Below are 16,566 nucleotides of genomic sequence, written 5' to 3'. Positions count from 1 at the left end.
GGGGACAAAACAGAAGGAGAATTGGACAAGTTCCTCTTGATACTTGGAAATTAATTTTTTTAAGTCTAGCTAGTCAAAAGCAATGGCAAATTATTGTTTAAAAGATTTATATTTTCACTGACTCATGACAAATATTGCACCAAATGTCTAATGTACTCAAGGGTCAATTACAAATATTGCTTTATGTTTTGTTTTTGTTTTTTTCCCCTGAGGTTAAGTCATTTGCTCAAGGTCATACAGCTAGGAAGTGTTAAGTGTCTTAGACCAGATTTGAACTGGGGTCCTCCTGACTTCAAGGCTAGTGCTCTATCTACTGTGCCATCTAGATGCCCTGCTTTACATTGTTTTTTAGTAATATTCATATATTCACATCCTGTGAAAGGATAGCAACTGAATCCCTATTGAATGACCAACCCATGTTGCCAACCAATTCCTTTGAAAAACTGACAGATAGAAGAAAGAGTAACATATACAGCTGATAAGTTCAAATGAGAAAACAACCTTACACTTGTCAATGAGTAGCATTTTAAGGTTTGATTTTCTGGAAAATTTGTGGCCTTCCATGATGATTTCATGATGGCTTCTCCAGTCCCTGGCTCCTGACCATGGTTTTCAAGTAGCCTGCCAGCACTGCTGCAGGAATGTAGACCCAGGTCACATTTTGCTCAGGTGATTAGAGATAAGATGAGATGGGGTTGCTAGGTAACCAAGGAAGAAGGAAAGTTCTAAGGAGAGACAACCTCCAAGAGTCTTTGCACTCCTGGGGCCATTTGAACATGAATGTCCAACCTTCCTGGAATGGTCATGTCAAGTTGAAAAGCCAAGACAATATGTTGTACTTAACAAAATTCAGCTTTTGATGGAATGACTGCACCATCCTACAAAGCAATGTATTGGTGATAATGAGAGGTTGAAATCACAGCAGAAAGATAACTGTTAAGGTAGAATTATGCTCATCTGTATGGTCCCAGAGGACAGCTACTTTTATAACCAAATTAGACATTTATTTACCACTTAAGGTGCCAGTAACAAATGTTTGGGTCACCTTCCTTGATCATTATCTCAATTCTTCAAGGGGCTTCTGAGCTTATAAAAGGGATAGGATTACTATAGTAGAAATCCCTTCCATATCACAGGTTGATGAACTCGATTTTCTATACAACACATTTTTTCATATGTGGATATTTTCATGCTTTTTTTTAAAAATTGTGTTTGTTATGGTATGCAGGGAGCAAAGAATGATAATTTTTAAAAAAAATAAGTATTAGCTATCTCAAAAAAAAAAGGGGGTCAAAACAAACTCAGTAATGTCTCAGGTAAATAAGAACAAACCTGTGTTAGTATTCTGAATATGACCTCAGATTATACAATAGAAAAAAATAAAACTGAACGTGATCACCATGGAAATTTTTTATGGTTGCTGGCAGGATAGATTATGAAATCATTTGCAAGTTTAACATACATGTACCAAGTAACATATCTATGAAAAAAGTATTGAAAGTGCAGATATTGAAAGGGAAAGGGAAAAATTGAGAGGAGATAGTTTGTCATATACTGTAGGCAGAGCATGCCCATTCTGAGATTGTACATTCTAGTCTCAGCTGCTATGATTTGGGTCAAGTCACTTAAGTATTCTGAGCTGACAACTTGAGTTGTACACCCATGAGAATGAAGGCACTTTATCTGATGTCACAGGTTTGTTGGGACATTCCAATGTAACTGTGCATGAAGCCCTATAGATATTCTTATATTTGTGATTTAAACTAGTAGGATTTAAAATGATTGGTTCTTCCCATAAAGGATTTTTCTCTTTGCATATGAAGAGAGAAAATATGTGAGTTTTTCTTCTTCTCATGGATGGATGGATATATAAATACACACACACACATACACATATATGTTTTTGCATCATGTCTATATTTTCTTGTTTGTTTTATTTTTATTTTCTCTTTTTTTCTGTTATTTTGAAGGAGAGAGAAGACTAAGCATGATGGAAACTACAGCAGAGTTAAGCCATTCTGTGGTCCAAACTCACAAGCAAAGACTCATGGGTAAGGGTCCCTTCGACTTTGGTTGGACAGAAGACTGTGCATCACATGAGAAAATCCAGATTAGAGAGGGACATTATGAAGATAACCACTGTAGAAAAATTTTCATAAAAAAGGAAAACCTTATTGAACATCAAATAATCCAAGCTATAGAGAAACCTTATGAATGTAACCAATATGGAACAGCTTTTACAAATAGAGCACTTCTTACTGTACATCAGCGAACCCACACTGGAGTGAAACCTTATGAATGTAATGAGTGTGGCAAGACTCTCAGGAGCAAAGCAAATCTTACTAGACATCAGAAAATCCACACTGGAAAGAAACCTTATGAATGTAAGCAGTGTGGAAAAACATTTAGAAAGAAAGGAAATCTTACTTACCATCATAGAACCCACAGTGAAGAAAAACCTTATGAATGTAACCAATGTAGAAAGTCTTTCAAAGTAAAGAGAAGTCTTATTGTACATCAGAGAATCCATAGTGGGGAGAAACCTTATGAATGTGACCACTGTGGGAAGACTTTTAGAGATAAAAGAGTGCTTATTGGACATCAGGGAATCCACACTGGAGTGAAACCTTATGAATGTAAGCAGTGTGGAAAGGCTTTTAGAATCAAAGGAACTCTTATTGGACATCAGAGAGTCCATACTGGAGAGAAATCTTATGAATGTGACCAATGTGGGAAGACTTTTAGAGAAAAAAAAGTGCTTATTGCTCATCAGAGAATCCACACTGGAGTGAAACCTTATGAATGTAAGCAGTGTGGAAAGGCTTTTAGAATCAAAAGAACTCTTATTGGACATCAGAGAGTCCATATTGGAGAGGAATCTTATGTATGTGACCAATATGGAACAGCTTTTACAAATAGAGAACTTCTTACTGTACATCAGCGAACCCACACTGGAGTGAAACCTTATGAATGTAATGAGTGTGGCAAGACTCTCAGGAGCAAAGCAAATCTTACTAGACATCAGAAAATCCACACTGGAAAGAAACCTTATGAATGTAAGCAGTGTGGAAAAACATTTAGAAGGAAAGAAAATCTTACTTACCATCATAGAACCCACAGTGAAGAAAAACCTTATGAATGTAACCAATGTAAAAAGTCTTTCAAAGAAAAGAGAACTCTTATTACACATCAGAGAATCCATAGTGGGGAGAAACCTTATGAATGTGACCAATGTGGGAAGACTTTTAGAGAAAAAAGAGTGCTTATTGGACATCAGAGAATTCACACTGGAGTGAAACCTTATGAATGTAAGCAGTGTGGGAAAGCTTTTAGAATCAAAGGAACTCTTATTGGACATCAGAGAGTCCACACTGGAGAGAAATCTTATGAATGTGACCAATGTGGAAAGGCTTTTAAAACCAAGGAAGGTCTTACTGGCCATCAGAGAATCCACACCGGAGAGAAACCTTATGAATGTAACCAATGTAAAAAGGCTTTTAGAAGCAAGGGAAGTCTTGCTAGCCATCAGAGAACCCACACTAGAGAGAAACCTTATGAATGTAACCAATGTGGAAAGCATTTTAGAATGAAAGAAAGTCTTATTCTTCATCAGAGAATCCACACTGGAGAGAAACCTTATGAATGTAACCAATGTGGAAAGCGTTTTAGAACGAAAGAAAATCTTACTCTTCATCAGAGAATCCACACTGGAGAGAAACCTTACAAATGTAACCAATGTGAAAAGGCTTTTAGAAGCAAGGGAAATCTTACTGGCCATCAGAGAACCCACACTAGAGAGAAACCTTATGAATGTAACCAATGTGGAAAGCGTTTTAGAAAGAAAGAAAGTCTTACTCTTCATCAGAGAATCCACACTGGAGAGAAACCTTATGAATGTAACCAGTGTGAAAAATCTTTTAGAGAAAAGAAAGCTCTTACTGTACATCAGAGAATCCACACTGGAGAAAAACCTTATGAATGTTACCCGTGTGGAAAAGCTTTTAGACAAAAGAAAGCTCTTACTGTACACCAGAGAATCCACTGCAGAGAAATTTTATGAATGTCAGCAATGTGGGAAACATTTTTTTTTTAAAAGGGAAGTTTTTGAGGGGATACCCAACAGTTGGAGAATGGCTGAATAAGTTATGGTATATGAACATTATAGAATTTTATTCTTCAATAAGAAATGATCAGCAGGATGATTTCAGAGAGACCTGGAGAGACTTACATAAACTGATGCTAAATAAAATTGGATAATTTTCCCTCTAGTGGAAGGAAAGGACAAAATTTATAGCACAAGGTTTTGCAAGGGTGAATGTTGACAATGATCCATCCATATGTTTGAAAATAAAAAGTTGTAAAATCTTAGGTTCTTACTAAGTGCTAATGAGATAATGAGATATTATGTTTTTAAAAAGTGCTAAGTCGGTACTTAACAATTCTCTAGTTCCTGCCTTTAATGGGAGTTTTTACTTGTGAACTCTAGGTAACACAAATAGCCCTAGAGTCGGGCGCCAAATTGCGATGGTGCAGTCTACCTCCTCTGAAGGGCTCAGAATAAGTCCTTGTCAAGATAAGCAAGAGTCCTTGCCACATGTTGTGGATGCTAATATGTAATGTTCTGTTGTCTCCAGAAACTGCTGATCACTCTCTGATCTAGAGGAGAGACTTTTTCCTCCAGAGAGCCACCTCAGCTCTGACCTAGAGCAGAGACTCTCTATCTCTAGAGTGGCGCCCTCTCTTATCCTCCCAGAGAATGGGTGTTTGATAACGCAAGGGCTTCTGGGAAAAATTACTTCAACCAATGAACTTGCTCCTCCCCAGGAGTTCACAAGTAAAAACTCCCAGTAAAGGCCGGAACTAGAGAATTGCCAAATACGGACTTAGCACTTAGTAAGAACTTATCAAATCATTATCTCATTAGCACTTAGTAAGAAAAAAAAAAGAAAAGAAAGAGAGAAAGAGAGAGAGAAAAAGTTTTCAAAAAAGTGAAAATTTTCTCTACTTCAGAAAATCCACACTCAAGAGAAGCCTTACAAATGTAACCATTATGGAAAGGTTTTTAGAGAAAGTAGAGTTCTCAGAGGACATTAGAGAATCCATAGTGAGGAGAAACCTTATGAAATTAGCCAGTGTAAAAAAAAACTTTTTAAACATAATAGAGTTATTGCCAAAGCAAAGTGTATGAACACAAGTACAAAGCACTTTTCACAAAAATAAAGTCGGATCTAACCAATGGGAAAAATATCAAGTACTCCTTGTAGGCAGAGTGAATATAATAAAAATAATAATATTACCTAAATTAATCTACTTATTCAGTGCCATACCAACCAAAACTCCCAAGAAAGTATTTCACATTTCTATAAAAAATACAAACAAAGTTCATCTGGAAGAACAAAAAGTTAAGAATTTGTTAAAGTATTTGTTAAATACAATATATGTGTACATATTTATACAGTTATCTTGCTGCACAAGAAAAATCAGATTTAGAAAGAATGTAAATATAACCTGAGGAAAAAAACAAAAGTGCAAGCAAACAATAATAGAAAGAGAGGAAATGCTATGTGTTGTTATACACTCATTTCCCAGTGTTCTTTTGCTTGGTATAGCTGCTTCTCATCATTGCTGATCAGTTGGAACTGATTTGGAACCTCTCATTGTTGCAGAGAGCCACATCCATCAGAATTGATCCTCACATAGTACTGTTGTTGCTATGTAATGATCTTCTGATTCTGCTCATTTCACTTGGCATCGGTTCGTGTAAGTCTCTCCAGGCTTCTCTGAAATAATCCTGCTGGTCATTTCTTACAGAACAATAATATTCCATGGTATTCACAGACCATAATTTATTCAGCCATTCTCAAACTGATAGGTATCTATTCAATTTCCAGTTTGTAACCACTACAAAAATGGCTGCCACAAACATTTTTGCACATGTGGGTCCCTTTCCCTTCTTTAAGATCTCTTTGGGATATAAGCCCAGTAGTAACACTGCTGGATCAAAGGGTCTGCACAGTTTGATAGCTTTTTGAGTATAGTTCCAAATCGCTCTCCAGAATAGTTGGATCCATTCACAACTCCACCAACAATGTATCAGTGTCCCAGTTTTCCCACATCCCCTCTAACATTCGTCGTCATATTTTCATGTCATCTTAGCCAATCTGACAGGTGTGTAGTGGTATCTCAGAGTTGTCTTAATTTGCATTTCTCTGATCAATAATTGCTGAGACCCTGGATATATTAGAATCATCCGGAGTCAGGATAAGCAAAAGTCTTTATTTTTGATCTTTTGGGGTGGCAGTCAGGGGATTAGATCTAGCAATCTCCACTACCAAGAGAATGAATCATTCTCCTCCTACTACTCCACCCACTGATCTCACTTCCCCTTCTTTATCCATGCCCACCTATGGAGCCAGCACAGAATAGTTAAGTAGGGTCATCCTCCAAACATGTGGTAATAGAGAATTGTCCAATTGGTAATTGGCCTCAAGTGCCAGGTTACCTTGCATCTGCTCAGTTCTAGCCCTCTACATCTACTGCTTTCTTTTGTTTTAGAACACAGGTGGTCATGCCATGCCTGACTTCTCAGGGAGATGAGAACCCCAAAAAGGAGATGATCACATCCTCCTTTACTTCTCAGGAATGGAGGTTAAAACACCAAATAGGAGGTGACCAAAACCAATCTACTGTCCATTGCTTCACGTGTCAGGGAATCCAATGATCCCCACAAACTTTTGAAATCCTGCAACAGTCTTTTATATGTTAGGGAATCCAATGATTGCTACAGGTTTTGAAGTCCTGCAATAGTCTTATGTCTCAGAGAATCCAATGATTCCTGAGGGCTTTCAAGTCCTACAACAGTCTTATCATGTCTCTTGATATAGTCAAAATTTTCTACATTGTGATCAATAATGATCTCTAGTTCTTCTTTGGTCACAAACTCCTTCATCCTCCATAGATCTGAGAGGTAAACTATCCCATGTTCTTCTAATTTATATATAATCTCATTTAAAAATTCAAGAATTTCAACGCAATTAATGAAAAAATGCAAAGGAAAGTGGCCTGGCTGTGCCAAACCTAAAACTATATTAAAAGCAGTGGTCATCAAAACCATTTGGTTGCAAATATTTTATATTTGGTAACCTACATGCCAAGGTAAAGTAGCAACTATATTAAAACAACTACAAAACATTTTCCATGCAAATAAAATCAGATTTAATCAATTGAAAAAATATCCTGGGTATCCTGTGTGCATATAATAAAAATGATGTTACCTAAATTAATCTACTTATTTAGTGCCACACTAATCAAACTTCCAAGAAGTTATTTTACAGATCTAGAAAAATAACAAAGTTCATCTGGAAGAACAAAAGATCAAGAATCTCAAGGGAATTAATGAATAAAGTACAAATGAAATTGGCCTAGTTTTGCCAGGCTGAAAAGTATATTACAAAGTACTGACTAAGAAACAAGAGTAGTCCCACAGAGGGATAGATGACATTCATAGGACAAAATAGACAATGGCTACAATAACCTAGTGTTTTCCAAAACCAAAGACCTGAGTTTTGGGGATAAAAACTCACTATTTGCCAGAAACTGCTGGGAAAATTGGAAACTAGTATGGCACAAACTAGGCATTGACCCAATCCTAACATGTATACCAAGATAAAGTCAAAATGGGCTCATGATTTAGAAAAAAAAAGAGTGATATAGGCAAATTAGAAGACCAAATGATAGTTTACCTCTCAGATCTGTGGGAAAGCAAGGAATTTCTGGCCAAAGGAGAAATAGAGTTCATTTTTGAACACAAAATAGATATTTTTGATTATATTAAGTTAAAAAGGTTTTGTACACACAAAACTAATGCAGACAAGATTACAAGGGAAGCAATAAACTGGGGAAACATTTTTTACATATAAAGATTCTAACAAAGGCCTCATTTCTAAAATAAATAGAGAACTGACTCAGATTGACAAGAATTGAGACCATTCTCCAGTTAAGAAAGGCCAAAGAATATGAACCATTTTCAAATGAAGAAATTAAAACCATTTCTACTCATATGAAAAGATGGTCTTAGTCACTATTGATCAGAGAAATGTAAATTAAGGCAACTCTGAGGTACCACTATATAACTCAGAGTGTCTGAGATGACAGAAAAAGATAATGATGAATGTTGGAAGGAATGTGGAAAAACTGGGACCCTAATACATTGTTGGTGGAGTTGTGAACTGATTCAACCATTGTGGAGAGCCATTTGGAACTATGCCCAAACAGCTATCAAAATATGCATATCATTTTTATCTGGCAGTGCTTCTCCTGGGCTTATTTTCAAAGTAATCTTAAATGAGAAAAAAAGGACGCAAATGTGCAAAAAGGTTTGTGGCAGCCCTTTTGGAGTAGCAAGAAATTGGAAACTGAGTGAATGCCCATCAATTGGGAAATGGCTGGATTAGTTATGGTATATGAATGTTATAAAATAGTATGTGTAAGCAACAATCAGCAGGATGAATACAGAGAGGCCTGGAGAGAATTATAGAAACTGACACAAAGTGCATTGAGCAAAACCAAGAGATCATTTGTACATGGCAACAACAAGATTATAGGAAGATCAATTCTGATTGATGTGGCTCTCTTCAACAATGAGGTGACTGAGTCCAGCTGCAGTGATATTATGATGAAGAGAGCCATCCACACCCAGAGAGAGACTGTGCAAGTCAGTGTGGACCACAGCACAGCATTTTCACTCTTTTTGTTGTTGTTTGCTTGCATTTTGTTTTCTTTCTCATTTTTTTTCCTTTTTGATTTGATTTTTCTTCTGCAACATGATAATTATTGAAATATGTAGAAAAGAATTGCACAAGTTTAATATATATTGGATTACCTGCTGCCTAAGAGAGGGGGTTTGGGAAAGGGAAGGAAAAAAGTCAGAACACGAAGGGTCACAAGGGTGAATGCTGAAAATGATCCATGCATATGTTTTGAAATTTAAAATTTTAAGAAAAAAAGAAAAGCTGCCTCGACTAAGCAGGCTAGAAACATGCACTTTCTGTCTAAAAACCTTGCCATGGTTACTTCTGTTCTACTTAGAAGGGAAATCTAAAAGAACCAAATTCCATATAAGGGAAAACTGTGATGCTTGTCATATGCCTTCTACAAACCACGAATGGCTTAGAAACTGATGACAGCCTTTTCATCAGAGGAATGGGTTCCCATTCAGAGATCTATCCATTAGATATAAAGGAAAAATTCATGAAGCATTATGGGAATCTACATTTTTCCAAGGGAAGTCAGAAAAGTCTTGCTTGGCCAGAAATAGCAACACTAAAAGGAAGAAAGTGTGATAATCAAATCATTTGGATGCTAATGAAAATAATGCCATGAGAGAGAGAGAGGGAGCCAAAGAGAGAAAAACAGACAGGTAAACAAACTGAAAGACATAAACATGGGAGAAGAGAGAGATTGACAGAGAGACAGAAAGATAGACTGGTATTTCCAGAGAGATAAAAAGGGAGACAGCCAGAAAGAAAGAGCAACCAAGATATAGCCTGAGTATGAAAGAGAGTGAGAAAGAGAAAAAGAACAGAAAGAGACAGTTAAGAAGAGAGAAAAAGACAGGCAGAGACAATGAGAAAGAGCCAGATAGAGCAAGCAGAATGAGCTAAAGCAAGAAGGGGAAAACGTGCCTGAAGGACAGAATGAAAGACGGAATGTGAAAAGAATAATAAAGAGAAATAAAATACAAAAGAACAGATTGAAAGAGACAGTGATTGATAGAAACAGAGAGAGAGACAAAAAGGAGGGGAAGGAGAAGGACAGAGAGACACAGAAAACCAATGAGTGAAAGAGAGCTTGAGAAAGAGAAAAAGAGACAGCAAGAGGTAGAAAGAGCCAGAGAATGAGAAAGAAAAAGAAACAAATACAGAGAGAGACACAGATAGGCACAGAACCACAGTGATACATAGAGGGAACCACACAGGCAGGAATCCATAGACAGACAGACAATGACAGAGAGTGAGAAAAAGAAACAGATTTAGTCAGTCACAGAATGAGAGAGGGCCAGAAAAATGGAGAGAGAAAGAAATAGAGGAAGAGGCAGTCAGAAAAAGGAAGGAGACAGAGAAACAAGGAGACAGTGTTAAAGGGGAAGCAAGGACTGAAAGTGAGAGAATGAGAAACAGGTACACAGATAGAGATGGAGAGACAGAGGATGAGACAAAAGAAAAGATACTTTCCGAGGAAAACGGGGAAAGAGGTACATAGACAGAAAAAGAGTGAGAGACAGCCAGGGTGGGGGGGAAGAGAGAGGGATAGGGAAGGATGGAGAGAAAGTAAGCAGGACAAAGAGATGGAGAGAGAGAGTAGGGATGGAGGCAGAGAAGGTTGTTTGGGAGAGGGAGAGAAAGAAACATAGTAGAGAGAAAGAGTGAAAAAGTAAAGAAACAGTCAGAGAGACAAAGTTAGAGATAGAAAGAAGAGATAGCCAGAGAGTGAAAAAATATTAGAAATAGAAAGAGAAAGAAAGAAAAAATTTTATTCTGTTTTCTTTTTCTGTTTCTTGCTCTTGTTTTCACCCTATTTCTTTGCTTCTCTCTTTCAAATAGAAAGAGAAAGACTGTTTCTTTTCATCAGTTCCTCATAGCAATAATAACTTGTTTCTGACACAATCTGTTATGCCAAAACTCAAATTAAAAGAAAACAAAATCTAAAATTAAAATTAAAACAGATAAGTGTCTGTAGTCTGTGCAAAATATCAAAAACTGAGTGTCTTCCTCCCATAGCAGCAATCTGTAAAAGCAGGTAAAGTAAATTGACAAAACATCTTCATTTAATTAATTCACACAAGAAGTGAATTAAAATATTTCTCTGGGTTTCTGTATTTCTCTCTGACCCCCCCCTTTCTCTCTCTCTCTCTCTCTCTCTCTCTCTCTCTCTCTCTCTCTCTCTCTCTCTCTCTCTCTCTCTCTCTCTCTCTCTCTCTCACTACCTGTGGCTCTCTCTCATTGTCTCTGTCAGTCTGTCACTTTTTTATTTTCTTACCGACTGCAACTCTCTTTTCTGTTTTTCTCTATTTCTCTCTCTTTTCCTTCCCTATTTTTCACTCTCTTTCTCTATGGCTCTTGTTTCTTTCTGTCTCTTGGTCTCAGTCTGTCTGTCTCTTGATGTCTCTGTCTCTCTTTCCTTGTTTTTCCTTAAACAATATCTTTCCTTTTTCTTGCAGTCTGTCTCTTTCACACTATCTTTTGGGCTGTCTCTAATTCTTATTCTCTTTCTCACTCACACTCACTCTTTCCTCCACTAATACTCCCCACCACATGTCTCTTTCTCTTTGACCTCCTCCCCCTCCCCCTCCTCCTCCTCCTCCTCCTCCTCCTCCTCCTCCTCCTCCTCCTCCTTCTCCTCCTCCCTCCTCCTCCTCCTCCTCCTCCTCCTCCCCCCTCCTCCTCCTCCTCCTCCTCCTCCTCCTTCTCCTTCTCCTTCTTCTTCTTCTTCTTCTCTTCTCTCTCTCTGATTTTTGCTGTCTCTCTGACTCTGTTTCTCTTTGTCTTTTATTCTTTCTGTCATATCAACAAAGAATTGTCTTTCACACAATCTCCGATGCCAAAACTCATATTTAGCAAACAAACAAAAAAATAAAATAAAAGCTCTGGTTTCTCCCTGCTGTTTTGATGAGTGTCTGTGGATTGTGATAAATATCAAAAGTGAGAGTCTCCCTCCAGTGGCAGCAATGTGTAAGAATAGCTAAATTGAATTGCCAAAATATGCATTTAATTCATTCACATGTGGAAAAGTCAGTTACAATCTCTCTCTTTGTTCTTTGTCACTCTGATTCTCTTGGGTGGGATGGCACGACCCTTAGCCAAACTGGCTACTCAAAGACATCTCCAGGGACAAACGAAAAGTTCCTTTATTCCAATTCTCCTGAGAAGCGGGTGGTCCCAGCAGCAAGTCTAAAGGAAGAGCTCAGTGTAGTTGACCTGACAAGAGCTGCATCAAACCCCACAGTAGCCCCCTAACCCACCCCGTTCCCATTGGCTTTTTCTTTCACAGTCTGGGTTCTTGCCTGCAGGGAAAAAGGAAACTTGCAGACTTCCTGCAAGATATTTTTGCAAGGCTCTTACAAGAATGTGTTTGCCACATCAGCATTTTGCAAAGATCTGACAAGAATGTTGCCACTTTTAGCATTATTGTAAAGGGGTTAATACTGTGGAGAAATGGAAACTGGGGCTCTCAAGCTTCAATTGTTTTAATAAACTGTCTCTGGGAGACTTTCAATATGTCCTACTCTGTTTCTTTCTTTCAAACTCTCTTTTTCACTCTCTCTATCTTGCTCTGTTTTTCTCTGTCTTTTCTTCTCATTCTTTTTCTGTTTATATATGTTTTCCGACTCCTATTACTTTTTTTCATTCTCTCTCTCACTGCGAGCTGGAAAGAAAGAGGCAGACAGAGAATGAGAGAATAAAAAAAGAGATAAATAGAATTGGAGAGGGAGACAGAATCAGAGAGACAGAAAGACACATGACTTTTGGTGGGAGGAATTGATGACATTCAAGGACATGGCTATGGGCTTCACCCTGGAGGTGTGAGGCATCTTGGACCAGCCCCAGGAGGAATTGTACAAGGAGATCATGTGAGAGAATACATGAAACCTGCTCTCCCTAGCTAAGGACATTTCCCCTGGTAAGTGTGAATCTGGAGACAAAGGGAACATCTTTATTCCCTAGTGTGCTGAGTTAGGAGGGTTTCTCAGTGACCGGAAAAGGAAAAGTACTGGTGTCCTGTGTCCAAGAAACATCATCCTCCAACAAGTTTTCCTGTAAAATGTCTTTGTGTTGTGTGATAGCAACCTGAGCACTTCCTCTTTTCCTGCAGCTGTCTCTTACTAATTCTAGGTAATTAATTCTTATAAATTCTAAATGATCAAACCAGTGTAGAAGCATCTCAAACACAGAACTGCATCTCTACCTGCACATGAGTTTTATCTGCCAAAGCCCTGAAAAATGCTCAAGCAGCTTTTCCTTACAATCTGTTCCTCTGCAGGATGGGTCTAGTATTCGGAATAGTATTCTCTTGAACAAGCATCCATTTGTAGCTGAAAGCAACTGGTTGTCCCTAATGTACGAAGTTTGTCCCTAATCTTCCTTCCCTATTGCCCTCAAATGTTAGCACAGGCAATAGGAAAGTAATGGAAGGGAATAAGCCTTTATTTTCACCTACTCTTTACCAGATGCTCTGCTATATGCTTTCCTTACAATACAATAACAACAATATTGCTTAAGAACAACTTTCTGCAAGTGACTTATTTTGACTATTCTAACTACCCAAATTAATGATAAAGGACAAAGGAAGAAAGGTGCTACTTGCATAGGAAAGGTAGCCATCTCTAGGGTGGGGAAGGCAGAGGAAAGGAAAAAATTATTTAATAAATTTGTTGTCTATTTTAAAATAATAGAAAGTCATGCATTATAAATTTAAAGTTTCATGTGCAATCATCTTTTTAAATTGTATTATGTTGTAGAAATACTTGTTTTATTCCACAATTTAATAAGAAAACTAAATATTATGTCACCTTATCTCCACAATAACCTTCCAAGATAGGTGATGTTATTCTCCCCATTCAAGAGTTGAGGAAACTGAGGCAAACAGAGTTTAACTACTTGCCAATAGGCACAGATCTAGGAACTGTCTGAAACTTGATTTAAAGTTAGACTCTTCTGAGTCTATGCCCAGGTCTCTGTTCATTTTATTATAAGGTCCCGTTAATTTCTAGATAATGGAAACCTCAAGATGAGTCCATCCTGCTATGAAAAGAAGGTATCCCAAAATAAAGATCCTGATTGGTCAAATTTGAAGATGTTCTGCCCCAATAATACTCTCTTGTTCATCTGTCGGGTTAGGAGTTTCTTCCAGAATGGAGCTGAACAGGATAGGAGGCAGGAGCTGGGAAAAGGCTTTTGGCTTTGTCTCAGAACAAGTCCTGCACAAGAGAAGCTCATACAAGGCAAACAACAAGATTATGTAATGATCAATTCAGATGGACTCATTCAGCAACCAGGTGATCCAGACCAATTCCAATAAACTTGGGATAGAAAGAGCCATCTGCACCCAGAGAGAGGCCTGTGAGGACTGAATGTGGATCACAACCTAGTATTTTAATGTTTTGTTGTTGTTTGAGTGCTTTTTTTTTCTCCTTTTTCGCCGTTTTGATCTTATTTTTCTTGTGCTGCATGATAAATGTGGAAACATGCATAGAAGAATTGCATATGATTAACATATATTGGATTACTTGCTTCCAGAGGAGGGGATGGGGGAAGAAAGGGAGAAAAATTTGGAATGCAAGGTTTTACAAGGGTGAATTTTGAAAAGGATCTTTGCATATATTTTGAAAATTCTGAAAAAATAAATGAAAACAGTTTGAAATATATATATATATTTAAATAAGGGTGTGTATATATATTTAAATATATATACATTTTGCTGAGACAATAGGGGTTAAGTGACTTGCCCAGGGACACACAGCTAGGAAGTGTTAAGTGTCTGAGGCCAAATTTGAACTCAGGTCCTCCTGACTTCAGGGCCAGCACTCTACCCACTGCACTACCTAGCTGCCCCTTGAAGCATATATATATTTTTTAATTGTATGACAGAATAATGTGGCATATCCTATTTTGGGTTAAACAAGCACGAATGAGGGAGGATACAGACTCATGTATGTGTTAACTTAAGGGAGTGAATCTCAAAATGGAGGAGCTTTGGCTCCTTGCCTCTTACCCTAAAAAGAACTAAATTACAAGCTTTTCTCCCTCTTCATCCTTAACTGATTTCACTAACAAAGGGTTCCAGGCCCCAGAGAAGATAGGATCTCTTACTTTGGGCAAAGGGAAGCCCCATAGATGCTGGAAAAAGAAGGACTGAGGAACTGCTCTCCAGGTGAGGGAGGGAAAAGCAGGTGTAAGAGACTTGTGCTAGGCTTAGGGAAGAACTGCCTAGGAATTCTTTTTTTCAAATATTTCTTTGCAGGGGTGTCCTGGGCTGCTCAATGAATCTTAAGTTTCCCAATCTGTTAAAAGAGGGAGTTACACTCCGTGGTCTGTTAGTTCCCTTCCAGGGACCATTTATGATCCTATAAGATGTCACTGTTTGGGAATTGGGGGCATGAAATTCTCCTGAAAGTGTCTAAAGGGATTAGGTGAGCCAAGATGAGCTTATTTCTTCAAGTCAGCAAACACTTAAATGTGGGCTACATGTCAGGCCCGGGGCTAAGCACTAGGAGCAAAAGGAAGTACAAAGCACATCCCCTGCTCTCATGGAGGTCAGACTGCTGGGCCAGACAATATACCAACAATGAGGTAGAAACACACTGTGGGCTCCACTGTGGACTGGATATACTGACACTAAATCTAGTGATTTACTAAATCACCAATTAGAGGGGATAATAATGGCTTAAGGAGAGTAGATTGGAGGGGAGGGGAGAAGGGAAGGGAATAGTCAAAATCCAATAAAATCAAGGCTAGAGGAGGGAGCATTGCCTATACAGTAGTACAGAGGAATTCTGATCTTTTCACCTTAAATTCTTATTCTTCCTTGTTCTTATTCCTAACCAAATCGTTTAATGCTGAATTAAGTCCTGATCTGCTTATAGAGCATCAAGATCACAATGACAAAGGGAGAATTCAATAGAATCCTGTGTGGATTTACTCTTAAGAATGCTGTATGGCTCCCTGATTTCCCCAAGAGCCCTTTGCTTCCAGTTGTTCAGAGTGTGGACTCCCTTTCTTTGGGTTAGTCTGGTGAGGCACTTTCAGCAGGGCAGGCTTTCTGCTCAGGAGGAGGGAGGGAGTGTGGGAGGGAAGGGAGAGAAGGAAGTGACGGAGCCTTGGGGAGGAGGAGTTCTCGGAGGTGAGCAGCCTGGAGTGGGGCTGGCGAGGTTCAATTTGAGCGGGAGGAGTTTAAAGCACCAGATCTTTGTGTGATGGGGACGGGACTTACACAGGAGAGACACTGGCAGTCCTGACTGAAGTGCTGGCCCTGGGTGAGGAAAGGGCTCGAGCCTTCTGGGGGGATGGAGAGGGTGGAGCTCTTGGGACCAACAAGACACTCCCAGAGTGGGCTAGCCAGAAGCAGGAAGTCTGAGCTGGGCTTGCTCTGCCTTCCTGTTCCTTTTCCCTTCCCTGAAACTGAAACTGCTTTACCTTCCCTGAGATTTCAGATCTCTCCCCTTTTTCCCTGACATCTCGGATCTCACTCCTTTTTCCCTGGGAGCTCAGATCTCTCCCCATTTTCCCCAGGAACTCATGTCTCTCTATTTTTTTCCCCTTGGGATCTTCTCTCTTTTTCCCCCCAGAGCTCAGATTTCTCTTTTTTCCCTGGGAGCTGAGATCTCTCCCCTTTTCCCCCTGGGAGCTCAGGTGTCTTTCCTTTTTTCCCTTGGAGCTCAGTTCTCTCCCCCTTTTCCCCTGGCAGCTCATAGTCTCTCTCCCTTTTTCCTTTGGAACTGAGATCACTCAACATTCAGGAAGCCAGGCCGGGATTGCAACTCCCAGGTAAGTCTGAGCCTGCATCCCCCTG

At 38.8% G+C, this 16,566-nt stretch overlaps 1 protein-coding gene across 10 annotated transcripts in view; it reads left to right on the top strand.

Annotated features, from left to right (window-relative positions):
* LOC141540479 (zinc finger protein 560-like) overlaps positions 1–16,566 on the top strand; it is an 80,498-nt gene that overhangs the window by 16,700 nt on the left and 47,232 nt on the right. For 2 of the 10 annotated variants that reach the window (XM_074264591.1, XM_074264594.1), the window contains one exon: positions 1,971–10,513. The exons of 5 other annotated variants lie outside the window; for them this stretch is intronic. In XM_074264591.1, the coding sequence (XP_074120692.1) occupies positions 1,971–4,060 (2,090 nt within the window). In that variant the 3' untranslated portion in view covers positions 4,061–10,513. Of the gene's footprint in view, positions 1–1,970; positions 10,514–15,887; positions 16,031–16,068; positions 16,542–16,566 lie in introns of those variants that run through there. 3 more of the 10 variants (XM_074264589.1, XM_074264593.1, XM_074264590.1) reach the window with 3 other exon arrangements.

Source organism: Sminthopsis crassicaudata, chromosome 4 (genome assembly GCF_048593235.1).
Source record: "Sminthopsis crassicaudata isolate SCR6 chromosome 4, ASM4859323v1, whole genome shotgun sequence".
In the NCBI taxonomy this organism is placed as follows: Eukaryota; Metazoa; Chordata; class Mammalia; order Dasyuromorphia; family Dasyuridae; genus Sminthopsis; species Sminthopsis crassicaudata.
This window is presented reverse-complemented; position numbering and strand designations above follow the sequence as displayed.